Source organism: Dermacentor albipictus, chromosome 5 (genome assembly GCF_038994185.2).
Source record: "Dermacentor albipictus isolate Rhodes 1998 colony chromosome 5, USDA_Dalb.pri_finalv2, whole genome shotgun sequence".
NCBI classification, from domain to species: Eukaryota; Metazoa; Arthropoda; class Arachnida; order Ixodida; family Ixodidae; genus Dermacentor; species Dermacentor albipictus.
In genome coordinates this window covers 79,992,831-80,020,581 of record NC_091825.1, presented here as the reverse complement: position 1 = coordinate 80,020,581, position 27,751 = coordinate 79,992,831, and the positions used below count along the sequence as shown (strand labels likewise).

At 48.1% G+C, this 27,751-nt stretch overlaps 1 protein-coding gene and 1 pseudogene across 2 annotated transcripts in view; both read left to right on the top strand.

The window, feature by feature from the left end:
* The window catches only part of LOC135910803 (uncharacterized), an 85,266-nt gene that overhangs the window by 23,794 nt on the left and 33,721 nt on the right, over positions 1 to 27,751 (top strand). For both annotated transcript variants that reach the window (XM_070538479.1, XM_065442909.2), the window contains 5 exons: positions 2,912 to 3,140; positions 4,911 to 5,308; positions 11,064 to 11,377; positions 25,091 to 25,301; positions 27,394 to 27,600. In XM_070538479.1, the coding sequence (XP_070394580.1) occupies positions 5,129 to 5,308; positions 11,064 to 11,377; positions 25,091 to 25,301; positions 27,394 to 27,600 (912 nt within the window). In that variant the 5' untranslated portion in view covers positions 2,912 to 3,140; positions 4,911 to 5,128. The remainder of the gene's footprint in view (positions 1 to 2,911; positions 3,141 to 4,910; positions 5,309 to 11,063; positions 11,378 to 25,090; positions 25,302 to 27,393; positions 27,601 to 27,751) is intronic.
* LOC135910814 (U2 spliceosomal RNA) lies at positions 12,116 to 12,258 on the top strand (annotated as a pseudogene).

Genomic DNA, 27,751 nt, shown 5'->3' with positions numbered 1-27,751 from the left:
ATACGAGTGTTCCAGGCAGCGAAAACTGTTAGCCATGACTGGATGCACTACTTGACTGCAGTGAACTGTCCCTGGTCCACGTTGACTCAATGCGAGCTATGAGTACGCCTGTGGGGCACTGCTTCAACTCTAGTACTAAAGATATGTGATCCACATCTTCTAGTTCACCTCTTGTGGCGCGACAACTGCTCTTGCGAGATGGTTGATGTACTCGTGCGCTCGGAGACCTACAGTTGTGCAACATCTAACATTAGCAGGATCCACAGCTCTACCGACAGGTCTAATGCCATTATTCAAAGGTGCAGCCTGATACAAAAGGGCTATAAAGCGCTGCACTCACAGGCACAGGAGAGCATGTGAGAGAAGTCACAGCATTCTGGAAGACATGCATCAGCCACCGTGTAGTCGAGGTGAAATGTGGCAGAGGGCACAAAGGACAGCAGGGAGGACACCTTTGGAGTGTGCGTCAGTCATCGTGCAGTCGAGGTGAGACGCGGCAGCGGGCACAGCCAAGCAGCAGCAATGAGGATATCTGCGGAGCGGGCGTCAGCGATCTTGTAGTATTCCAGGTCACTGCAATCGCTCAATGCCAGAGAGCTCCAATTCGGACGTGTTGTTACCACTTCCCAAGTTGATGATGATTGACTCCATCTTGTCACTAAACCCACGCATCTCCCAGACGTGTGTTTCAACGTCCGTCACATGCTGCACAGCCTTGGCCCAGTGACTTTCTTCACTTCAGCAAGGAGAAGGTTGTGCACAACCTTGGTCTTGAATGCGGTGTTCATTGTCGCCACTCCATTTTTAATCTGTGACCGAATGAGTTATATGTGGTTAAACTCACAGTGATAGGCAGGGAGCCTGAGGACAACAAAGCCAGCACTCTCAGCAGCCGCATCAACCCGGTACTTGATAAATTTAGTCTTGACGATGGTCACAGTGTCAAGCAGCTGCTTCTTGGCCATGGCGGCATGGCACGAGATCGCCGTCGAGGCCACCCAGTCTTGGATCGCTTCCTTCCGCCATGATAGCGACGGGATTTCCTCCATGCGTTGGGAATGGTAGGACGCGTTTTCCATGACAATGGCGCTTTGCGGTGGCAGCTTATCGAAGACCGAGCGGAACCACGTCTAGAAACGGTTGCCGTCCATTTCTTCAAGGTAGACACATGTTTTCTTTACCAGGAACGTATCCAGGCAACTATCAACAAATCTGTCTTCACTACCAACATGAGTCACGATCAGCCGCTGTCGTTTTCCCGACGGCTGCTTGATCCGCGTTGTTATAGGCCGCGGAAGTAGGCGTCGCATGACGACTTGACTGTCTTCAGTCCAGATCTTACTCACTGTGTGGCTAGCAGTGACCCATGTTTCATCAAGATAGAATATCTTACGCTCTTTTTCCGTGTACCAAGCAATTTCGTAAAGATACTTGCGCTCCCACCGCAGCAAGTCTTCGTGCTCGATGAGCAAGGAGTTCCTCCCACGTTTCTCGCTCTTGAAGCCGATTTCCAGGAGCAGGCGGCGGATGGTCCACGGCTGAAAGGTCGGCAGGTCATCTGTGTTCGCGGATGCTAATTCCGCAGCTATCTTCTGCACTGTTGGGAGCTCGTTGTGGCGCAGTTTCTTAGTGCGGTCAGTGTGAAGCTGTCGTAATTATGTAGGCGCCTCTTAAAGCCCTCACCTCTAGGCCGCTTCCGTAGAGGCATCCGTAGTTCTCTGTCCATATTTTTGGCAGTGCGCCTGAGATCAAAAACTTTGCGTAAGCTCACACCGGTTAGTTCGCTCCCGCTCTCGCGTGATCGCAAACTTCGGTTGCTCTTTTCGCAGCTTCATATGCACATTCAGCAAGATTTGCTGAACGCCACCGCAGAGGGCATTCCCACTGCTGTTTCTCTTGAACAACCATGGCTCGGTGTCGTTAAAGTAGCCTTGCATCACTGAGGCTTACATGATAACGGCACAGTGGATTAAGGCGAGCTCGATGAAGCAGGAACGGTAGATGCGCGCGCATAATCATGCTCAGCGAGAAATGCTTCCACAGGAGAGACGCCCATGTTGGAAACTGGAGTGTGTGCAACCCCGATTCGTTTTGTGCAGATAATTTTTTTCTATAACACAGTAAACAATACTAATGATTATTGGATATAAGCGTTCATCGGAAATTCTTACAGTATTTGAAATCTTCTACAAAAATGTGACAAATTGTGGCTTTTGCTTCTTGTGAATATGTGTGTCGCACGCCGGTTTTTCACGTTGCAAGTGTTTTATTTCAGTTCAATAAAGAATTAGGCTTTCACCGTTCCACTAATAGATGAGTTAGAGCGTATAAAACTATGCATTTATAATTTTATTTTTGGGGTTGCCGTCTAAGTTAGGTAATAAGGAAAGTTTGAAGTACGCCTATTTGCAGCCTCGCGGTGGAACAGTGGCTGGCGGTTATGAGGGCGAGGGGGGGGGGGGGGGGCTTCATTGCAGACTTAAGTTGTATCCGACTATAAGAGCCAGCTCTTTGCACCTGTCATTTCAGCTTGGCACAGAATGCCTCGAAAAATGCAATGCATAAAGTTCGTGTGTGCTCGAAGGCACGACTTAGGCCCTTTAATGAGCGGGCCCGAGCCGCGGCCTCATGCCCGAGCCCAGCCCGCGGCATCATGCCCGGGCCCGCCAAAAAACGCTGTGGGCCGGGCCGTGGCCGGGCTTTTGGGTCGACCTCGGCCCGTGCAGTGCTCTATTCTAAACCTCCTTCGGTTTGCTCCTTAGCCTTCTTTTAACCGCCAGCTTTCCTTTGATTTCCATTTTTCTGTATTTTGCGGACGGTGGAGGCTATGACCTCCCTTACCCTCCTCATTCAGCACATGTCCTCTTCCTCCTCTTGACGCTGTACGCGGGACTATTGCCTTACTACGCAGAGAAAAGGCGAAGACCGCGGATATCGCCAGCGAGAAGTCCGCGCATACGTCACCGGTGACGGCCAGTCCCGATGATTCTATGCTGGGCTATCCCCAGGGCCAGGAGCTCGTCGCGCTGGAGGCCACGCCCACACAGGCCTCGCTCGACAAAATCATGACCCCGCGAAGTGGTGGCCAAACGCAGCTGGCAGTCGAAGGTGCCGCCGACGTCAGCGAGTTTAGTTTCCAGGTACTTGCGATCGATCTATGTACGATGTCTGGAGACTGAATGCCTACAATTAAAGTCGTGATACCTCGAGAAAGGTCGCGACTATGGAACCAATTTTTAATTTGCACTACGGTGGTGGAGAAATTGTTGAATTTGTCCGGTACCCTTAGTCAAGTTCAGTATCTACATTAGCCACAGCGTTGTCCCCATTAGTTTGGGCAAACGTTAAGGCGAAGACTGCGTGGTTTCTCGCAGAAACGTTTGCCTAACATCGTGAGAACAGCCTCATAGAATACTTCCACATTAGAAAACGTCTATGACAGTTCATTCCAAAATAGTGTGGCAAGTTAAGGGAACGTACGAGGCGTGTTCGGCGCCCTAGAAAGCTCGCATAGACGATTCACTGACGCGAAGCGACACATGACGTAAAGACACGTGCAATAGTACACGGCTCACGCTGCTGATTGGCTGACACCTGCCGTTGTTTCCAATGATGGATGGCGTGTCGATATTAACAACCACGACTTCCCAGATAGTAATAGAAGGTTGTGTTTGACCTCCTTGTTTCAGTATGCATATAGTTAGGGAGCTTCAACACAGGCTATCTTGTCTGTAGTTTCAGGGAGGGCGTACAGCATCTCATATCTCTGTAGGTGCGAAAGATGCAACACCAAATGTAACAAATACAGAACTACAGTGTACTAAAGCACAATTGTGACATGGGCAGAAAACGATTAGTGTGTATATTGTTTGGAAATTCGCGGATAGCAAAGTTGCACATTAAGCACACAAAAAGGAGAAAAAAAAAAAAGAAACATAGTGGCACGCTACAGGGAAGGCGTTTCTATGTAAGATTGCTTGTGGGCCTGTCGCAAATTTTTTAGAGGTACTTGCGAGCTGTGATGATCTCAAAGAATGAATTCCACAGTGCAAATAGAGTGAATGAAAAGCGCTGTTCATCGCTAGTCTTCGGCCTTTGAAGCGTGCTATGTGTTGACTGCGAAATAACCGGGAAGGTATTCTCAGAGGAGGGTTTAGGAGCACGTGTCGGGATTCTGCGGGGGTTAGCACGTGCCTGCTTGATAAATCAGTGGTTGCATGTCAGCACTTCGCATCTGTGCATGTCCGTGTTCTTCAAGCGCGCTGTTTTCACTGACTAGTACCGGCACGTTGTAGTTTATTTTCCTTTCGTTTAATGCGATTGCATTATAGGTGGACCCACACCTTCTACCTGTCACAAAGAATATGGGCCGATGCCCAAGGCGGTGCAGTCCAAACGCTAGCGTTTCAAGCGACAGCGGTCACCAGGGAAGAATGCGAGGAACTGGCACGTGGCGTACGCGCCAGACGTTTCAAGGAGTGGTCTTGGCGCGAAATGAGCATGCGTGCGATCGTGCCCATAATGGCTAGAGCATTGGGGCTGCTATGCTGGAAGGCAGAGGTTTGATCCCCCCATCGCATTATAGGCGGCACTTCCCCCACTTTGCCAGGTGTACCTAACAGAATACTCGAGGAGTGTTCAGCGTACGCGAGCGCGTCATAGTGTGCACGAAATCGAAAGTTTGGGAGGGATACGAGCTATCGAAACGTCACTTTAATAAACGAGAACGTGCAAGGTCGCCTCGCGACGCACGTGCGCGCAGCTGTCGAGATGTCGCCTGCTTTGGGAGTCAGCGGCCGGTGCTAAGTTGTGGCCCAGCTTTCTTTGGGCGAAGAATGAGCCCCCCCCCCCCCCCCCCCCCCCCCCCCCACCTATCCGCCCGCCCTTCGTGTACACATTCTTCCATGCAGGACCGGATGCTCCGGGGCCTGCAAGACGTCCAGGCCGATTCCGTTCAAGCAACAAAAGCGACCGCGTCGGGGAAGCCGGATGCGTCGAAAGGCCCGTCGCCCGTGCTGCTCAAGTCGCCGCTGACGTGCTGCGATCTCTGCGCCTGCGTCCTGGTCGTGGCTGTGGTGGCGGGCTTCGCGATGCTGTGGCGACGCGGAGCGGCGAGCCCCTGGCGCACATGGCCGAGTCCGCGGCCCGCAACACGTCCCGGTGCGAGGCGGACGAGTGCGTCCAGCTGAACTCGCTGCTCGACGCCAGCATGGACCGCGCCGTGGACCCGTGTCAGGACATGCACCGATACGTGTGCGGCGGCTGGAGTCGGCACCACACGGGAATGAGCGTGCGCGAGTACACGAAGGCAGGCAGATGAAAATTGTAGTGACAAAATATGTTGCAGTAATACTGTTTTCCCCAGGAAAATGTTAGCAAAGTATTACGTGCGCGCTAGAATCGAGTACGCAATTAAAGCTACAATAGCTGGTGTCCAAATGGCAACTATACCCGAGTGGAGCAAGAGTACGAGTATTGCCGAGAGCCTGACAACCAGAAAGCTTCAAAATAGAATGCGATAGATATGCATACAATAATAATTATTAACCATATGATATAATAGGTCCCACCTGAGTATCGGCGTCACATGAGCACTAGGCATCAACATCACCTCGCGATCAATACACATGGGGCTATAGAAGCTTAGGGTATGTGATAGATTCGGGTAATATAAGGATGAATGAATGAATGAAACCTTTACGTTGAGGAAGGGGACGGCTCTCGGCCCATGTTGGGGATTAGGTAGGAAAGGAATCTAGGTTAGCAGATTGTTGCCTGAGGTGCATCTTCTCAGTGTCTATGCAATAGGCGCGAAAACCGACACACATATAGATTGACACCACACAAAACGCCTCTCATCATCTCAGTCTTCGGTCTTGCACTCTATGCGTCCTCTTGTACTTCTCCTGTTTGAATGTTCCGCTCCGTCGCTCTCGCGTGGCTTGGTCGACCTCTCCTATATCACTCGATATCGAAGCCAATTTGGCTGTCGTATGTCGCGATGGCTTTCTGTGACGGAAACGAGGAAACTGAACCTCTCACTATCTTTGTTTATCCTTATTGTCGAGTACGTACTCGTTGGTTATGAGTATCTGAATACCGAATTCAATGGAAATACATTCGACTTGTTATTAGAAATGTTCGAATTTTAGCACGCTTCTATTAAAAAAAGCGAAAGCAATGTACAGTCAGCTTTGGCGGTGGTAGGGCGAAAACTGTTACTGTGAAATTTCTTGCGCTATTACGATGCGGATAACAGAAAGGGATGCAAAATAGAGCACTTCTGTCCACTGACTCACACTTCAGGATTGTTTTGGAAGTAACAAGGTATACTGACTCTTGCCTTACGGGGCGGGAGCGTGTGTTCGATTATTTGTTAATTTGCTGCCAACGAGGGTATTGACACGTGTCGCTTCGCGAAATGAAGTTTAGTTGGCAGTGCAGCTTGGGGTGTTCTGTCTTCGCCGTCGTCTGTATAAAATTTCAAGTACACCATCTCACCAACTCGCCCAAAAGTCAGCCTCCCCCCCCCCCCCCTCCCTACATGGGCAATCAGCTACTGCGTATGGTGACAAAACCCTGACCGTGGCACTGTGACGTGAGACAACAGCGTGGTGATGGTGTTGCATCAACTATTGATTGACAGTGCGTTTGTTATAGAAGCTGGATCATTCATTACATTCCCAGTAAGATCGAGATGGGAGATTAAAAAGCTTCCGCCCACAACAAAGGAGCACGTAGACGAAACAAAGCTTGAAGGAATGAAATGCGAGGACAACTAAACAACAACATGAAAATGACCCACCGCCTGAAATACGAATAAACACTTGCCGGTAGTAAAATGATGCTCCTGTTCGTCTTCGTAGCTTGGGTTTCTGATAATATGGAATGAAACCGCAGTTTAGCAGATTTTATTTAACGCGTTTTCTGGTCATCGGCCTATAGGGAGGCTCTCGGCCTCTCCTAGCGGCCCCTCTTTTGAAAATAAACATTCCTCATACGGTTTCTGATTTTTGCTCCCCGCTGCTTTAAGGTGCCTCGAGCGAATTTCGCCCACGCGTGGTTGACGATCGAGTGTTCAAATCAGCCTCATGCAGGGGCGTAGCCAAGGGGGGGGGGGGGGGTCTTAAGGAGCTTCAGCCCCCCTCCCGAAATTTTTTCGTGCTGTCCATCCACCGCCCACCCAAGCAATCCCCAGTGCCGGAAATCATTCTGAATTTTCACTAGAATGTCTTTTTCACGCTAGAAAAGCATTTCAGCGCGAACCTTGCGAACTTGGGCTAGATTTCGCAGCAGCACCCATGCACCGGTAGTCACATAACGCCAAGCGTAGATTTATTATTATTACGTAGATTTATTGGAGGCTTATACGTATATTTAAATATCATGGTGTGGGGATTTGTGTATACGTGCAGTGAACTTTGCTTCCAGTGACAATTTTTTGTCTTTTATCAAGCTGTATCTACGCATTGGTATATTCCACTTTATCTTCGCATTTCTAATGTATGAAGGGGAGTAAAATGAAAGGGAGCCAACCCACCCCGCGCAATAATTGTTCGGTCCATTATCTGCGAGGCATGCACGTGACACAGAGGCTTCTCTCTGTTACAGAAGTGACACGCAGGTGTGAGTATCAAGGTTGTTTAATGCTCTCATACACTGGGTTGAACATGGTTGCGCGAATAATGCACTCTCTAGAAGTTGAGCAGCGTGGTGCCCTGAGGTTTCTGACAGCTGAAGGTATTTCCTAAAAAGAAATTAGTAGCCGTATGGCTGCCATGTACGTTGAACATTGCATTTCATTGTCTACTGTGAAGCGTTCGAGCAAACGGTTCAAAGAAGGATGGGAAAGTTGCAAAGACGATCCAAGGCCGGGCCAAAGCCATCGTGCAATCACCCTTAACGAAATTGCAAAGGTTGATGAGCTGATGGGACAAGAACAGAGGATAAGCATCGATGAACTGGCAGAATGTGTGAACATCAGTCACGGTTCGGTTCACGCCATAATTCATGCACATCTCGGTTATCCGCTCTTGTGTGCGCAATGGTTGCCCAATATGTTGAACTACCACCAGAAGACGGAGAAGTTCAGCGCTGCCTTGACTCATCTGATCTGGTATAACAATAAGGGTGACGACTTCTTATCTGCAAGTGTGATCGAGGACGAACCATAGTGTCACTTCTACGAGCCTGAAACACGACAGCAAAGCTTACAGTGGAAAAATTCGAATTCACCACCCCCAAGAAAGGAAAGACCGTCATTTCCACAGGAAAGGTTTTGTTGGCTTTTTTTTTCGATCGTCAGTGGCCATTACTGATAGAATATGCTAAATCTTGAGAGGCTATCAGTTTGTTTTGTTATTGTAAAACGCCAGATCGGCTGCGTGTCACAATCAAGAACAAACTACGTGGAAAATTGACGAATCGGGTCATCTTGTTCCACGACAATCCCGTCCCCACGTCGCTGATGTGGTTAATACAAAACTGGAAATGTTCAAGTGGGAAACGCTGCAACATCCGCCATACAGCGCAGACCTGTCGCCTTGCGACTTTCACTTTTTGGAGGATTTGATAAAAACCGCTCAAGCGAGCCAGATTCGTGTAGGACGATGACGTGAAAGAGTCAATTGCAGACTTTTTGAATCAGCAACCCAAGGAATTTAATGATACGGGAATCACGCGACCCGTTAGACAACGGGACAAATGTCTAAATGATTATGGAGACTACTTTTAAATAAGGTAACCCGTTTGTCATGTATTCGCATTGGCTCACTTTCATTTGACTCGCCCTCGTTTATTTTGCAGAGCTCCTGCTTTTTATACGTGCTCTCTGTTGCGGCTATAATTTCGGTGCAATTACTCACGATACACGACCGGTGAAAGCTGCTCCTGCGTAATACATTGAAGCAAATGACAGCGTCACTGAGATTTTTCACTGGCCGTTGCACATGTACAAGAATTTAAACAAGGTTCTTGAATGACAAAGATTCATTACAATATTTGTCCTCAGCTTGCTAATTTCATGGCCTTTACATTTTTCATATCAGCGGCATGCACTGCCTTGCTGGTTTCGAACTGTTATAGTTCTAAAGTTCGTGTGATATTTTATTTACTTATTAAATAAAGAAAAAACATGGAAGCATTGATATCGGTTATTTTGGGCTCAATTTCTGGCACATACAAGTATACTCTTTTATGAAAAAATACATATTTTACTTGTTTTGATAGTGCGTAGCGTTCAAGAATTTGTTTGCAGCATCTTTAGTAATGACAATGCAGTTATTATTCATGTATTTGATCCCCAGACAAATTATTTAAGAGGAAGCTTTAGCTCGCGCCCAACTCCGATGGGGCCTATTCAAATACATGTAAAACGCAGAAACGCTTTTCTGTGATAACTCCCGGATCGCTTTGAATGAATTTTTTTTGCATTTGAGAGAGAAAGGTAAATTCTAGTGTCTGTTGGAAATGGAATTTCTATTTAGGGCCTGAACATTGTTTAACTATGTTGAAAAACTCGAAAGTTAAAAAAAATAGAAGCACGGCGTCTACAAACTAATAGCTTTGCATCAAGCACACATGTCGCTGTTCAGTAAACGGCATCTATTATAACAGTCAAAGTGGACAAATTTGGTCTGTCAATTGATATCTTACGTGAACGGATTACATTGTGGACAAGGATTCTGTGAAAGCCGTATTTCCATAATGCTAAATTTCTGGAGATTCAAGTGTAACATAGAAAATTTTGTCCGCTGTAGATGTGCTATTAGGTGCAATTCGCAGAATTGTGATATCATTTTTCATTGCTGTGTTTCATAGTTTTAAACTTGATAGTTTAGATTTCTGAAATTTGCGATTTGGTGAATTTTTAATAAAGTCGAAATGAAAAATCGAAACCGACAGTTACTAGAATTAAGTTTTTCTTTTAAATTAAATTTGGTGCATTGGTTGCCGAGAAACGAATTCTCCTTCTACATGTATTTTAGATACGCGTACCCGAGCTAAAGCTTGTTCTTAAGGAGGAGACCGAGCTGCAATGTGAGCCCCCCCCCCCCCCCCCCCCCCCCGAACGAAATTGCTGGCTGCGCCACTGGCCTCATGTGTTTGAACCTACTGCATCTGTCAGAGTCTATTTAAATGATCATTTGATTTTCTTGAGCTTAATATTCTTATTTAAGAATTATGCGAAAAGCATGTGTGCCTCATTCATTCAAAATAGTAATGAAAGATATTTCTCGAAAGAACCCTATCTGTCAAAAAGCTTGTTACCTTTGCTTGTCATTGTATGAACAGCTGTCAATGAAATGAATGCACAGTCGACCGATGTTTTGGCAGTGCAGCGCGAGCGTCGACTGGTATTTATGAACCTCCCTAAAGGGAGCCGATACAGCAACTGGAGACTGGCCGGCCGGTCAGCCTTCTAACGGGACGAAGCGACGTCAACAAGAGCAAGAAAGACCGCAAGAGGTCAGCAAGAGGTCAGCAAGATCTTGCTGACCTCATTGCTTCTCGCCATTAGAAGACGCTGACCAGCCGGCCCGTCGACGTTCCGCGGTGCTGTTAAAGAATACCCCCCCCCTCCCCCGTTTACACGTCCTAATAGACTGCATAAACGCGTAAGAATAGCCGTGTTGGCTAATGTCAGCTCACTACTATGGTTCCCTGCTTCGGCTGCTGTATTCCAATGGGGGTGGAAGGCAAAAAAAAGGAACATTTGTTTTTAAGGCTTTCTTTAAAAAAAACGCTAGGTAGTGGAAATCGGTAAGAAGCCATCCTCTAAAGTGTAAATAGTCACTCTCTAACTAACTAACTAACTAACTAACTAACTAACTAACTAACTAACTAACTAACTAACTAACTAACTAACTAACTAACTAACTAACTAACTAAACTCATTCAGTCAATCAATACTGAAAAATGGAAAATTATACAATTAACATCAGGGGAGGTGGGGAGGGGTGATTCCTTGGCAAGCTGCTGGCGCCAACTGGTACGAAAAGTAATGCTCGGGCTTCAGTGGACGAAAGGTTAGGACATCTAACGAGACGATCCGGGGCGCGCAGCTGTGGGCGTACCGCGCGTTCGTGGAAGGCGGCGAGGCCCGGCGCTCGGGGCGGTTGTACGCCGGCGTCGCGGGCCAGGCGGCGTTGGTGTTCGACGCTTGCGAGGACGTCCTGCGGCACGGCAACCGCGACATCGAGCCCATCGCGGCCCTGCTGCGCGGCGCCGGCATGACGTGGCCGCACGTGAACCAAGAGATGAACGTGCTCGCGGCGCTAGCGTTCATGGACGAGGTGCTGGACTGGGCCGTCCTGTTCGACTTCGAGCCCGTACCGCGGAGCGAGACCACGTGTCGCCACCCCGCCGGCACTCGCAGGTAGTGTCACGTGTGACGAGCTCTGCTGAAAAACACCGAGAGTCCGGTAGAAATCTGTGGATGCGAATACATGCGGCATTTCTCTATTGCATGTTTCTCGGATGCCCATTTCTGTCGTAGAAAATATACCGCGTAGGAGCAGTTAATCTTAGCCGAAATATTAAAAAAGAAGGAAAGAGAAAATTCAGTGCCATTCCATCCTGCGAAGGTTGATGACCAGCGAAGCTGTGTATTTGGGCCCCTCAATGGCGAACGGTCCATTGCCGTGCGTCAAGCGCCGTATGTGCGCATAAATGGAAGGCGAGGCGCGACTAGTTGCTTTTCCACGACGTTGAGCCTCGGATGATGATGATGAGGCACCGGGGGGCGTACATACCCATGTACTGTTGCAAAACGCGGCACGACACCTTTTACTATCGAATCCGGGCACCTAGAACAGACACCGCACTCGGAGGGCGCATGCACACTGCATCACCGTAGCCAAGATGATCGTGCCTTGGTCAACGTCCCGCAGTGCAGTAATGTTTGTGAGGTCACTCGATACTCACAAGCGGTCACACACAACACAGGCCCGTCAAAATTGGTTCCCCACAAGCTCCCTCTGAAACCTGGCCGTTGCTCCGGTAAACGTTCCAAGTCTGCGGGATCGGGGCCACATGGACGGTTCGCATTTCTTTCCGCCTCTCGGTCCTGCCGGGCAGCACGCTTACGGGACCGCCAACACCGGAGGCCGGAAGGAAAGCTTAATATCTGATACGTGTTGTATATGGACCCAAGGTATTAAACTTATTTTTGCAAGTTGGCGGAGTGGGCAAAGCCTGCTCCACCTCCGCCGCGGGTCGCCCCGGTATTGCACTGTCTTCGGGCTCGGCCCACGTATGGGGAGAAATTCTCGATCTACACAGCTCGATAAGATCACGCATTCGTTTCTACAATCTAGCCACATACAGCTTCGCTGTGAAACTTGGCGCAAGACAGAAACATAAGCTTGGTCGTCAGTGGTCTGTCGACCGAACATCATGGATCTTATTATTGTATCTTGCACCGTATCTTTTCTTGTTTTTCTTTCTTTTAGAAGCTTGGATAACGTTAGCTGGGACATCCTATATATGAAGAGCGAATGCGTACGCTGGTGAATGCCTGCGACCGGACTATACACTTCTTATATGGAAGAAATGGGGCAAGATTAACTTGATTACAGAGAAATAAAAATATGGTGCATGGTTCCGCTTGTTTTGCGGTGGTCAAGTCTAATAAGCCATTAATATTGACTTCTTGTTTGTTTTAAAGCTTTCATGTTTCTTAGCTCCAGTAGGGTATAATCTTGGCCCGGTGGATGTATATCATAGTTGGTGTAGCGTCCGTAGCCGTGGCAGCGCGCCAGAAGGTGCTTCTACTGGTGGAAGCGCATGCGATGTCACGTGTGCTTCCACCAATGAGAACTCGGTCACGTGACGCAAAACTCGGTTCCCAGCAACACCACCAGATGGCGCTGCCCTCCTCGCGTCATGGGCGAGGAGGGCAGCTATAGATGGCTGTACCGACAATAACGGGAAGTCAATGCTAGACCTTTGCGAGCAACATAACCTCGTGATTGTGAATACAGGGCCTAAGTGTGAAGGACAGATCGCGTGGGAAGTGGGAAACCGGCAATCGACCATTGATTACTGTCTGATGACAGAAGGAATTCATGATAAGTTGAGAGAAATGGTCATCGATGAGGAAGGGTTTAGCAGCATAGGGAGTGACCATAAACGCATCATTTTGAAAATGGGATATGTAGTTGGGAAAGAGAGCAAGGAAAGCACAATGGCCAGTCCAAATTTGAACGCTGAACAAATACCAAATATAGTCACTAGAGTCGAAGAAGAACTTGGCAAGTGGCCAAGTAAGGAGTGGGAATATGGTGAGCTTCTAAGTGTAATAACGACAGAAATACGTAAAGAGAAACAACATGTTCGTTGGAAAGGAAAAAGAAACCGAAAAGCTGGTGGAACAAGGAGATACGACCCAGTTGAAAAACACAACAGGAAATTTTACCAGTCTGTTGTATTTTGGGACGTTGTTTCTGTAGTTCTGTTGTCTGTAGTTCTGTTGTCTGTAGTTCTGTTGTCTGTAGTTCTGTAGTTCTGTTGCCTGTAGTTCTGTTGTCTGTAGTGTGACGTCCTGTAGTAGAAAGTTCTGTAGTTCTTGATCAATATTTAATTTTAAAAATTGACAGAGACGTCCGTAAGATTATGTAAATTTGTTAGCACGAAAAAGAAAAAACATAAAAGTAAAAAAAAATTTAAAAAAAACGTCTTTGCCTAGGATTCGAACATGCGACCTCTCGATTCCTAGCCCGGCATCTTACCACTGCACCATCCCTGACATGGTCTTCGAGTGTACGTTTTGGCCATGTGAATAGTACGACGTGCTGATGCGCTGATGTTTACATTTGCATTTTGAGAGCCAAGATCCGCTATCACTCCACCGCGTCAAGTGCCGCATCTCTAGAAGAGCAAGAGTGTTCGTACCATCGACAAGTACATCGTGCAGTGCTAGAACATCGATTTTGATGTACGATATCCTTATTAAATAAGAAATTCAGAAATAGACAACGTTGACTTTTAGGGTTATTACTGCTAGTTTCGACAGTTGTCTCTCATTCTTTACACTTTTGAGCGCGCATATAATTCGTGTGTTCAATGCAAAATAGCTACATAAACATTCGTGGATGAGAGTTCTTTCTGACAGCATACTGGCTTCTCACGGCAGCACTGTATCAGATTAATGAGACCCGAGCGAGACAGCTTTTCACGCAACTTTGTGGAACAACCGAAATCTTCTTTTCCGCTTCGCATAAGCTTGTGAAATATTCCTGGGAAATTAACTAATGTGTCAGTGTAACAGCACATGTAAGTCCACAGGCCTGTGTGCCACATCTTACCAAAAAAAAAAAACGGATACGCAGCCATTCCCGCAGATGGTATGATTTTGATCAGCGGCCGATTTAGAGGAGGCCGGTAGGGCGTTGCTGGTGCCGCGTCGTCACGGCACAATTATAACTATTCGCCACGTCGACTTTAATACCGGTGTCGGTGCCATCGGTGTCAGCATTGCCGGCTTCAGAGAAGTGCGATTGAATACCGCGCAGGAGAAAAGTACAGTGTACACTACCGATGCAAAAACATACAATTTTAAAGGACCGCGACGGGAAGCGCTTCTGTTGCGACTTCGGAACTCTTGGCCGTCGCGACCGAATGTTTCTGCTGCGACGTCAGAATTGGTGTCGTAACGTCGGAGTCGCTGTCAGGATATAAAGCTGTTGTTCCGACTTCAGAACTCTTGTTGTCGCGACAGAATGCTTCTGTTGCGAAATCAGAATTTCTGTCGTAACGTCAGAAATGTCTCCCAATTAAGAAATGTCAACAACTTCTGTCGTACAACAGAATTTCTGTAGTTGCGACAGGAATTCCTTTTGTCTTTTTCAACCGGGCACTACAGAAGCTTGTCGCATCACACAATTTCAGTGCACTTCTGTTGTCATCATTGGGTATATGTTGCGGCGATAGGTTTCCGTTGTGGAACAGTTCTCTGTAGTACAACAGAAGTTTGTCCATTACTTCAGGAACACTTCTGTTATGACAACTGGGGGCCTGTTGCAATGATAGGTTTCTGTCGTACAACAACATTTTTCTGTAGTACAACAGAAGTTGGTCGCATTACATCAGGAACACTTCTGTTGTGACAATTGGGGGCCTGTTGCCACAATAGGTTTCTGTAGTATTTCAACAGCTCTCTGTAGCACTACAGAAGTTTTTCGGGTTACTTCAGGAGTATTTCTGTTGGGACAACAGGGTGCCTGTAGTGATGACAATTTTTTCTGTAGTACTACAAAAATCTGTTGTAGAGCTTCAGCTTTCTGTTGTAACAACAGACATACGACAGACTGTACTTCTGTAGTAGCAACAACAAATGTCTGTTGTACATCAGAAAAGTCTGTCGCTCCATCAGGAATCTGTAGTTACTACAGAAAAATCCTGTTGTACAACAGAAATTTCTGTAGTACTACAAAAATCTGTTGTAGAGCTTCAGCTTTCTGTTGTAACAACAGACATACGACAGACTGTACTTCTGTAGTAGCAACAACAAATGTCTGTTGTACATCAGAAAAGTCTGTCGCTCCATCAGGAATCTGTAGTTACTACAGAAAAATCCTGTTGTACAACAGAAATTTCTGTAGTTGCGACAGGAATTCCTGTTGTCTTTTTCAACTGGGGAGAAGCGATCGCTGAACGGCAGAAAGCATCTCGAGAGCACAGGCAGGCAAAGAAGGCGCAGTAGCCACAGGATGAAGTAACCAGTAAATGGGAAATATACCGGGAGAAAAAGTCTATGGTTCAAAGACTGGTACAAGCAAAATTAAAAGGTGAAAGTGAACGTTGGTTGTCAGAAATACGTGAGAAAAAGAAGGCCGCACCTAGAATATTCTGGAATCACATAAAATTATTATGCAGGAAGTCAGCAACAATACAACAACATATCCTAGACGAAGATGAAAACAGACTGGAAGGAGAAGCGGCAGTAAATTACATCCGAAACGCAACAGCCGAATCCTTCCAAGGCAATGACGAGGTTGTACTTGAGGAAAAAAATAGCATGAAAGAGACCCAAGTGGAAAAGGAGCTGGTGCTGACAAATTTAAACTGGAAGAAAGCGGAAGAGAAAATTCCTAAGCGCACAGCCACAATGCTAGAAGAGGTTCCCGTTAGGCTGATAAATGAACTGGGACCAAAAAGTAAGGAAGCTCTGGTGAAAGCAGTGGAAAAAGTTTTAAGAGATAGACGAATACCAGACAGTTGGCGACAAAGTAGAATGAATTTAATTTATAAAGGTAAGGGGGAGAAAGACAGAATTCACTCGTATAGACCGTTGACCATTACATCGGTAATATACAGGCTAGCAATACAGTCAATCAAATTAAAGCTTCAAGCATGGGCAGAGAATAATGACATTTTGGGAGAACTTCAGAATGGCTTTAGAATAGGTAGGCGTTTGGATGATAACTTGTTTGTTCTTACTCAGTGTATCGAAATATCAAAATCAGAAAGCAGACCGTTGTATGTGGCCTTTTTGGACATTACAGGAGCATACGACAACGTAGACCGCAACATTTTGTGGGATATTCTGGAAGGGGAAGGCTTAGGTAACGATTGTCTACAGCTTTTGAGAGAGATTTACTTAGAAAATACCGTTTGCCTTGAATTGGAAGGGATGAGAAGCGCGGAGAAAGTTCAAATCAACAAGGGACTGAGGCAGGGGTGCTTTTTATCCCCGCTGCTGTTTATGATGTACATGGTGAGGATGGAGAGGGAGCTAGAAGGAAGTAATATCGGGTTTAATCTTTCATACAAACAGGCAGGTACAGTAATAGAGCAGCAACTCCCAGGTTTATTTTATGCTGACGACATTGTGTTGCTCGCTAACAAGCAAAGTGATTTGCAACGTCTGGCTAATATCTGTGGACAGGAAGGCAACAATTTAGGTTTGAAATTTAGTGTTAGAAAATCAGGTGTTATGGTATTCAATGAAAACAGTGAACATATAGTGGAGGTACAGGGCCAAGAAATACCTCGGGTAACAGAATATAAATACCTTGGTATATGGATAAACGAAGGCAATGGATATATGGAAGCACAGGAAAAAATCATAACAGTCAAGGGGAAGAGAAATGCAGCCATAATGAAGCACAGAGCGCTATGGGGATACAATAGGTACGAGGTCTACGAGGTATGTGGAAAGGGGTATAATGGTTCCAGGACTTACTTTTGGAAATGCGGTTGTTTGCTTTAAATCAGGGGTACCATCAGGACTCGACGGGAACCAAAGGTCAGTGGGTCGCCTCGCATTGGGCGCTAACGGGAAGACTACAAATGAAGCTGTGCAGGGGGATATGGGCTGGACTAGTTTTGAAGTGAGGGATGCTCGCAGTAAAATTGAGTATGAAGGAAGGCTGAGGAATATGGACGAAAGTAAATGGGCTGGGAGAGTGTTCAGGTATCTGTACAGGCAAAACATTGATTCACAGTGGAGGAAAAGAACTAGGAAGCTTACCAGCAAGTATGCGGCCTGTGGGGTGGGCAACACAGCAACAAAGAAGGTCAAGCGGAAAGTTAGAGAGGCTGAATTAATCTCATGAGTGGCGGCAATGGAAAAGAAACCTGCCATGAGTAACTACTTAAGAGGAAAAAACGAAATCAGGAAAGAAACCATTTATGATAACTCAAAGGGAAGCTCATTACTTTTCGAAGCGAGATCGGGATGCCTTAGAACACGCACCTATAAAGCGAGATATAAGAAAGAAGAAGAAGCATGTGCTTGCTGCGCTAAAGCTAGGGAAACGACGGAGAATATTTAATTAGAATGTGAAGACGTCTACCCAGCGGTCGATTTAGGCACCACTGGCCTCCTTGAAGCCCTTGGGTTCAGCGGGAGCAGTGGTAAAGCAAACAGGTCCGCAATAGACATTAGTAAGAGGCGATTGGAGGATCGGTGGAAGAAAAGTAGTGAAACGACAAAATACGGAGACGTATAAAAAAAAAATTACCGACGATTACGTTACTTCCTAATGCGAAATTTGAGCGCAGCAAATAAGCTGTTTCACCTTTTCGATAGATTGAGGCAAAGAAATCGAGCAACACATGTATGCGCTATCACAGAATGTTTTTTTTATTTTTCACACGTATTCCTTTAACAAAGACTCCACTAACAGTTCTTGACAGTCATGAAGGAAGCTTTGTGGTCGGAGAAATAGACTGATATATGTTCGACTTGGTACACCAATGCTTGATTCTCAAAGACGAGATCTATACAAGCGAAGAAAGGAATTAAGTTCGAGCCGGCGCTTTGACAACCGGAGACTCGCAGGAAGAGGGGGGGAGGGGGGCGGCGTGTACACCCAGCGGCAAACGATGGGGGCAGAAGCGCGCGCAGCAAGCGGACAACACGATAAAGGGAGGAGGGAAGAGATAGCAGCGACTGACTGATGCCGCTGACGCCGATAGTGAGTCAACCCCAGCTGCGGAGTTGGTTTCAGGGACAACGCCGCCGATGCCGACACAAACAATATGATACCCTCGCTTCCGCAGCGCTAAGAACCAGGTCTAGCCGTGGGAAGGTGGTCACGTATTCGTCGACGTGCCGGGGCCTACGTGAAATAACCGGCGCGTCGGCAACTGATGAGCACCCTATCCGCCACACAAGAACAGGGGGGGGGGACCCTTTCCTCCTCTTTCTGCATGGCGGCGACGGTGTTCTATGCAGTCACGTTATCTTGACTCTCTAGCGGCGTCAGCGGCATCCAGCGGTATCAGTCGGTCGCTGCTAGCGCTGGGGGGATGAAAGGGGGGCGGAGCTGGTTACGAGGCCGACGACAACGCCGACGACGACGCGAAACCCAGGAACGGACGCCAAAGAGCTGCGCTCTAAAACACAGTTCGCAATAGGGGATCAGAAAATTTGGACGTGTTAGTTCATAGTGTTTTTTTTTCTTTTCTTTTTTCATTGGTTAACCTAGGTAGGATATCAGGCAGCATAGTAGCAAGAGCTTGGTCGCGCAACCCACCACCCCGTTCCAAAGGGGACGCTCATAACATCCATCCATCCATCCATGGGTCGCGGAACCTACTGATCACGCCAGCAGAATAGCTATATTCCTTTCTCTATGCCCGCAATATCGTGGAAGTTTTGTCGCCGCGCGGCCACCACGCCTTTCCTTTCGTGACTCGGTGGCGACTCGGGCTTCGCGTTGCCCTTTACGGGAACACTGGCTGTGGTGGCTCTCTCGACGCGCTGGTGCGCACCCGGCTGCGCCAGTGTATGCTTAGAAAGCCGGCGAGCATATGAGCATCGGCAAAAAGCGTAGTAGTTTAAAACAGAACGCTATAAAACATCATTTACAATGAATTGTCATGGCGGAAGCGGGGCATGAAGATCTGGTACGAGAACGCCTAGCCCGCACTGCAGATATAACGTTAAACATTCGCGTTTTACACTCGTAAGCACCGTGACAATTTTTTAAAGGAAATATAAAAGAGGCATTCTTAATATCGTAACTGGGGTCGTACTGATTGCTTTGGTACTTTCGAAAATAACTTCGGAAATGCTCGTGTAAAATTTTCTGACTCCTGCAGAAGGATAAGAAGGTCCCGCGCAATCTGGAGAAACGTCCAGCTTGCATGTAGCAACAAACCCTCGGCTCTCCTCAGGAAGCACAAACACAATAAAGACGGGGACATTTAGAATGATGCTTATTTCGATAACTTAATTTCTATATGTCTATATCCTCGGCCTTAGCCTACTTCCGGGGCCTACCGCGCAATCCGATAGGCCCCGGGCGAGCGTCCTCTATCGCCGGCTCTCTCGCTTCGCAGTCGACTGTCGCCACAACCGCTGCCTCCGCCGCGTGACGTCAGGGACGCAATACCTGATTTTCTTTTTGTCTGTGCGCGCCGCTCGCTCGGATGTCACGCGTTTTAACGCGACAGCGTTAAAGGGCCCCTGAAACGGTTCGGACAAATTTTGTAGACGCGTAGGGTACAGCTTAAGTATATCATTCGCACCACAATTTCAGTGAAGCGTTACGTATTAATGGAGCTACAAGCAATTAGAAGTTACCCTCCTCCCCAGCTATGCTTTTCCTCCTCAACTCGTTCGCCGAGCGAGCGGGGCTAAGCTCCGCCTTCACTGGTCCTGCGTCACGATGCGACGTCACATCGTCCACTTCCGGTTGTTTTAGAGCCCGCCCCCGCCCGCGCGAAAACTCTCCGCTAGCCGCGTGGCTGTCGATCCCAAGCGAGAGCTATCGAAGCAGCGTGCGTTGCGAGCATTCTGTCGTAGCGCCGAACGTGTCTGGTATTCCGTTAACCACAGGCAAGCTGGTCATTTCGGCAAATGACTGGAGGCATAAACTCAAGCTGATGAAGGAACTTTGGCGTAGACGTACGTGAGCGGCCTGATCGGTCTGCACGGTCCAGACACTTGTTGGCGCAGCGCTTAACCAGCCAAACAAAGCGTTAATATTGTTCTAACCAAGTGCAAAACATTTTAAACATTTATAAAAACAACGTGTTGATGATTACACTCCTGCGAAAAATACGCACGAGCAGCAAAGGAGAATACGCTTCGTTGCTGCTACTGTGTATGGTCGAGCTCTATGCCACCAGGTGGCTGCACCGTGCAGACCATTCACATTTGCCCTTCTGCTCATCATGGCTCATCCCGTTACGGCACAGTCAAGCGGCCAGACCCTGTCCCCTTGCGCTTACGTTTGCCCTAATACGGGACTCGCGAAACGCTATTGCGTTAGTAATCTTCCGTACGCTGCCTTGCAGAGGGACACGATGTCGCAGCTTGATATATTGCCAGTCGCTACGTTTGCAGTCCACAAGGCAACAAAGTCGAATCATAGTGCTCACGAAAAGACTGAGACCAACTATGACCGCGGAGCTCTCGTCAAAATGGAGTACGTTGTAACACACGCAGACGACACTTGCTGTGTGCCGGAAGTGCTTAAGTGTACTGAAAAATTGTTCTTGTGCATTCTCCTTATGCTACTTTCTAATTATAAAAACAAATTAACTAACATTACAACTATTACGAAGATCATTTGTTTACCATATAGTTGGAAAAATTATCGATCACGTGCCCTGGTCAGCCAATCGGATAGCTCGCCCCACTGACGTCATATGGGTGATTTCGGTCATATGGGTAGGGGCGGCTTAAAATTCCGCCGAGCAGTGCGCTGCGATCGGCAGCGATGTGCATTTTTAAAACCATATAATAAATTACACGCTTTACGCAGAGCACTTAGATGTGTCAAATAATGATCAGAAGGGCCTACTCTAACGACTCAGTATGTTTGTAGAAAATCGTCAAAAGCGTTTCAGGGTCCCTTTAAGGAGCTCGTGTCGCAGAAAAGCCGGTGTCGTTGGCGTCGGCGCCATTGGCCGTGAGCGAGAAATGGCGGAAGGCAGTTCATAAATAAAAACAACTTGCAAGGTGGGCTGGTTGGGAACCGAACCAGGGTCTCCGGAGTGTGTGACGGAGATGCTACCGCTCAGCCGTGAGTGCGATGGTTCAAAGCGCGACAAAAGCGCCTCTAGTGAATGCGGTGTTGCCTTAGACACGTGCTGTAGAAAGTTACACTGCGGTGTATATCAGTAATTATGAGCATGTAAATTACAGAAGTCGCAGTTAAACGAGTACCGAAATACGTTTCTGCTACATTTATTCTGCGCTTGGCGCACACGCAGAGCCGTCTTGCGGCAAACACAGAAGACCCTCTCCTAGCAATGTACGGCGCTGCCCCGTCAGGTGGCGCGCCACTCGCCCGCTTCTCCCCTGCGTCTCGTTTGAGTGCATTGGGGCCGTGCGCGGACCGGTGCGAGGATGCCCCAATCCCCTTGCGTCTGATAAAATTTCTCTCTCTCTCCCCTTCCAACTTCCAGCGTGCGTCACTCGAACCCTCGTGTTCAGGCGACGCGGCTCCTCTTTCCGCTGAAAGCGCGATTCCTAGGTGCAGCGTCCGATGCGGGACGCCTCTGACGTGATCGCTGCGCCGTAGCGCGTCTGGTGGAAAAGCGTCCGCTGCGATGTGTGCCGTGCTGCTGGCGAGGAGTCATGCGTCTGCGTGGTGCTCCCAAGCGAGATAGAGGACGATCCCATCGAGGCGTCAGCCCCATGATCGCGTCCGCCTTCATGGTGCGTCGCGGCCCGGCTGTCCGTGCCGATCACGACCTTTGGCTCGCGTAGATCGTTTGTCCCTCCGAGACACCGATTTCTTTGGTTCGTTCCGCTTGCTCGGGCGCATGTTTCGTTGCCGCGCCGAACGCTGCGTTGCTCGCCGCTCACCGCGTGTCTTTGTGTGGCTCAAGAGCATGCCGAGCGAATGAGTGGGCGATGCGAACGGGGTGTGATAACGCTATCGCGTTCCACTCTTGAAGGTGAAGCTTAAAGGGAAGCTGAAACGGTTTTCAATTTCCATGAATTGCTGGGATTGGGAAGAACAGACCTAATAATTTACGGTTCCGAAATTTTTTTCTTCGTTTTGTTAATATAAGGGGCGGAAATCGCTTTCTAAATCACCCTCGCGGACACGCCCCTATCGCTTCCCGGAGCGCCGGGTGAGGTGGTTGCCAGAGGAGAGAACCGGCGAGAGTGACGTCACTGGCGGGGACCGAGCTGCCGGACCGGCGTGCTGGCATGCGCTGGCATGCCTCTCCGTCCTGCGCTTTACTGAACGACGCTACGAGAGATTTGCCGCCGCCGCCGCTCACGTTTGTTTTACGATTTTCGTAAACTGTTCTTTCCTTCTGTGCTGCGTGAGTGCCAACAGCCAAGGTCGCCAAACATGCCCTCGTTCTGTGCAGCATTCGGCTGCGCGAACACACGCGGGCGAGACGATGTGGTGTTTCACAGGTTCCCGAAGGACAAGAAGCTTGCAGCGCAGTGCGGTGAGGAGAGATACGTTCGTGCCGACGAAATCAACTGTGCTGTGCTCGGACCATTTCCGCGATAGCCGGATAGCCGGATAGCCTTACGACAAATGCGGAAACGCGTTGTTCCTAGCATTGCTATACTCCGTTTCATACATCAGGTGCAACGCTGTGGAGGCTTGAGATACTTCTTGCAGTGGCTGCGTTCGCACTTAGAAAAAGTTCGGTGCTTCTTGACCCGATTTTTGAGAAATCTTTTCATATATAAGCTCAGTTCTGAATGAAAAAAAAAAGAATTTACCCATAGAAACAATCCGTGTACTTATACGGCTGCTAACACGTTCTTTTAAATCAATTTTCTTTTCGGCATTCTTTAATTGCAGCCCGTCGCGGCAGCTTCACGTGCATGCTCGCGCGAGCAAACGTCGCTGGCACGCTGCGAACCATAGACGGAAACGCGCGCAGTCATAAATTTTGGTAACCGGACTTCGTGCGTAGCTTCCACAGCGTTGCACCTGAGGTATGAAATGGAGTATAGGCTTGCCTAGTGACATTCGACGTACGGTTGCAGTTATTATGTTTACCACACGACGGCGCTAAAACTGCCTAATATCTTTATGACAACACTAGCATGGAGCGCGCATACCGATTCTTGATCGAGCCACAATCGCAAAGTCGTCGAACCATATTCTGAATATTGCACATATAATCCCCCTGGCCATCTCGATCTGAATGTGTATGATAAGCAACTTCCATGACTGTACCTCGCAGCACTGCATGTGCGCGCTTTGAAACGCGGCACTTATGTTCGCGATCGTGTATCAACGCTGAGAAAACCACGGGACTTTAGACAAGCAGCGGCAAGGTGCTTGACATCGCGGAATAGTACCCGTGTTTACAATCTAATGAGAAGTTAGTGCTTCGGCATTATTCCAGCAGCAAGTTCCCACTGACACTTTAGCGCATTTTTTTCTCCCGTCATTGGAACGTGCAGCTACATGAAAAAAAAAGCATACGTAAGAGCTAAGATTTCCAACGCGCGAGAAGGTGCACACATCGCTCTCGCTTTTGGCACACTCAACATCGTCGTTGTCGCCGTTGCTGCCATCGTTTTCCGTATCGGCTGTCGGTTCGAACATGTACAGCGAAAATACAAGCTGTCCGAGACAGCGAGAACGTTCCATAATGCTTACAACTCAGCTATGAAGCCAGAACAGAACAGCGTGCTACGCTCTGAAACGGCGGCGCCTACCGGCGACTGCCGCCATTGACGTCACAGCGGCTCCGACCAATCACGGGCAACAGCGGCGTTCGCGCGATACCCTGAGGCGCTGGTGCGCGTTTTCATGAAAAAACAGCCGCTTGCGCTTGTTTCCGCCCTCTTTGAACGTGATATTCGTGTTCAGGGGACTCAAAACTGTAGAATGCCGCAGAGAACTCATTTTTTTTCGAAAAGTGTTTCAGCTTCCCTTTAAGCGTCCTCCATAATTTTTTTGTACAACTTGTCTAACGTAGCGTTTTTTTCAAGGCAATCGCGCAACGAGCCACATAAGGCTTTAAAAATCCGATGTCCAGCGTTACGCCGTCCGGCGTTATGGCACCAAAATTAATAGGGAGTCGAACCCTCGCCATTTGTTGGCAAATGAACCCACTACCAGTGGTGTTAATTAGAATTTAATTAAGACGCATGGCCGTTGGGTGAATTAGGCCATCGATTTTTTATAGGAAAGCATGAAGCCGAGGCGAAGAAGCGTCAGCACGACCTATAGTGTTGATTAAAGCAAACTTATTTAGGGCACAGTTAATCAAGATAGAGGTACTCTATCTATTGAGGCACTCGAACTCACGACATTTGGTGGGAGTCGAACCAACTTGGAGATATGGGCGAACGGGCCATATCTCCATGTTGGATTCCAATTGACATCGCGAAGAACGAGAGTCGAACCCATTACCATTGGTGTTAAATTAAGCGAGGTTACTTAATACGTGGTCAATTAAGATATGGTTAATGGAGGCGCTCGAACCCACGACCTTTGGTGGGAGAAAACAAGTGAAAGGAAGTAACAACGCATTAGAAGGAAAATGTCAAGAAATGTAATGAATGCCTCTAGCGGGCCGGATTTCGCCTTCGTCCGCATTAGCGTATGCTAAACTGACTTTCAACCTTTCCGGTAGTTTTCTTTGAGCATCCATGCGGGAATTTTATTGCTTCCCTTTCTCCCGCGTACGCGTGCAGCCGCCGGCGCTCCCAGACCACAGGCGACGACGACGACCAGATCGTGCGAGTGAAGTTGTCGCGCCACTTCCTTCCGCTTCGCCGTCTGGTGAACGACATGATGGAACAAGGTCGGTTCGACACGTACCTTGAGCTCCTCTTCGTGACGCTCGTCAACCGCACGCTGAAGCCCGTGCCTTTGACCGAAGAAACCAAGTTCATCGAAAAGAAGGTTGATATGAATGAGGATGATTTGCTTGATGGTCCGGAAAGTAATATAGATTTTGCATGTCCGCACGCTTAGTAGACAGTTTTAGTTACACGTACGTAGAGGCTTTGCGTACGTAGAGCTTCTACGTGTCAGCAATGCGCATGCGTACAACGTAGCGGGCGCGCGCGCCTCTCACGGACGTACGTGAGATTCAATTCTTTGCGTGCGTTTCTGCGCACGTAGACAGCTTCGCGTGGGGGTTCCGCGAGATCACGAACAAGCGATAGCGGGCTGCGCGCGCGCAGACGGCTTGCATTGAAACACAGCGACAGGATCGAATTGGCTACTGCCGTGTTCACATTTCCCGATAGATGGGGCTACGGGGTCTCTATTGGCGTGCGTCGCGTACGTGTAGCTTACGTGAAGCCTCTACGTACGTGTAACTAAAACTGTCTATTAGTCTTCGCGGAACACGGGGCTACCGCAGGCGCTGACGTGAGCAGCCGTGTCGGTAGTGCAGAGCGTTTAGATGGGCAGTCAGTTTAGATGGAGAAGGCGTTCTTTGAAAGCTTTGTTATCGTTAAACGACGGTCAGAGTTGCAGTTCTTGAATTTGGCACCGAATTCGAAACGCCGGCACGTCACTGTGACGTCACGGATTTCAGTGTGTTCTCTCGTATTTAGGGCCGCGTTGGCGGATCAAAGGCTCCCGAAACTCGCCATTTTAAATCTTTCGCTCCTGTAGAACACAATGTAACCGCTAAAGAATCAGCTAGGCCATAGAAGATGTTATCAAAATCTGTGACGTCACAGCGAGCTGGTGCGGGAATTTCAAGGCGGCGTCGCCACCCGTGTTTTGTTATTTCGCTTTTTCTGGCTTGCCAAGCTTCTCATCGTGGTAAGAGCGGCGTTTGATATTGTAGCAGTACAATTTATTACTGATACAGATGAAATCGTTTTTCTCTTTAGTGCCCGTTTAATCACAGAGGAATCAGTACTCTTATAGCAATGACCAGCCATATTCTAATTAGCTGCTGGTGTAAAGCGCTGGCAACTTAATTCTTAACCTGCAGTGCTCTGTTTTGTTTGCCTTCGAAGAGAACGCCAGTGTAATACAAAGATATTGCTAACACGTTGTGATTCGACAAACAGCATCAAGGTATCGCTGCCGACGTTGTCGGTGCCATCCAGGGTTCCGGTAAACCCCTATTCCGTGAAGGATAACACCTACGGGGAGGACATAAAACTCAACCGTCGGGCAATACAATCTCCAGGCGTGTCAGTTTGTGTGAGGTGATCCGACGCAACTCAGTTCCATTTGAGCCTTTACCGAGTGCTGACCCCTTGCGCAGCGGACAGATGTTCGTGCGTTGAACGGCGGGTCAATGCGCACCGCAGTGTCGATCAGCGATGGGGTATGCAGTTTCTGGTGATGTAAAGCATAGCAACGCTGGCCCCTACCTTACTACGGCCCAGGCCCGTTCCAGCCAACTATAGTTTGCTTTCCCATCCAGCTATAAAGGACCAATGCTGTGATTTTGGATTTGCTTGTCGCCCCGAAAGTGCTCACTGTAGTCCAGCTATAGTACGCGGATACAAGAAAGGAGACGTGACACATCTACAGCTCTACTGAAGTCCCGTATATCTTCTCTCTCCGTGCACTTTGGTTGTTCTACATTGCAAAGACACTATATATTTATTGACTGTTGAAAACATGCAGCCTGCCGTGACGAGTACTCGGGATGATATTGCGCTTGAAGACATTTGAAGCGAGATGCGATACGTGGATGTATCCCTGGCAACGGTGTAACGATGCTCGCGAGGATGTTATTTTGGAGAATATTTTGTGTATATAAACATATCTCTAAACAATAATCTTATGTGATGAGTTTTATTATTATCCGGATGTTCCGGCCAGTCAGTAACGGGCTTGCGGTTTTATATCGTTTAGGTAAATAGAGCAAACGTATCACTGAAACTGTTTCAAATATTTCTTAACGAGAATATTTCTGTGTTCGCCAGGCCTTTCAAATTGGAAATCAAAGATTGTATCATGATGAAGCTTCCTATCTTAATACATTACCGAGAGTTACAGCACCATGCTGTTCACATAGGTTGTCCGCCGCCTGGCTGAAGTGGCAGAGAACAGCACCTCGCAGCCGCTGTGCACCACAACCGAGGGCGTGGCCCTCTGGACACCCTGGCTGACAGCCGACGCTTGGAAGGAATTTCTGGTTGTTCTGTTCCAAGGCGATCCTAACTATCCTGTGTACATGGAGATCACATGCCCCGAGCTGTTCCGTGCTTTTTTCGCTTCACAGGTACGCCAGATGTATAGGCAAGCCACAGACCGTGACGCTGCGAAGATCTGTTCTAAGAGCATTTTGACATTGTCTAGCTAGTTCACCTTCTTTATGCTTGAAGCAACGCAAAAAAAAATTGCGGAAGAAACTAGAGGATGCAATCGCCTGT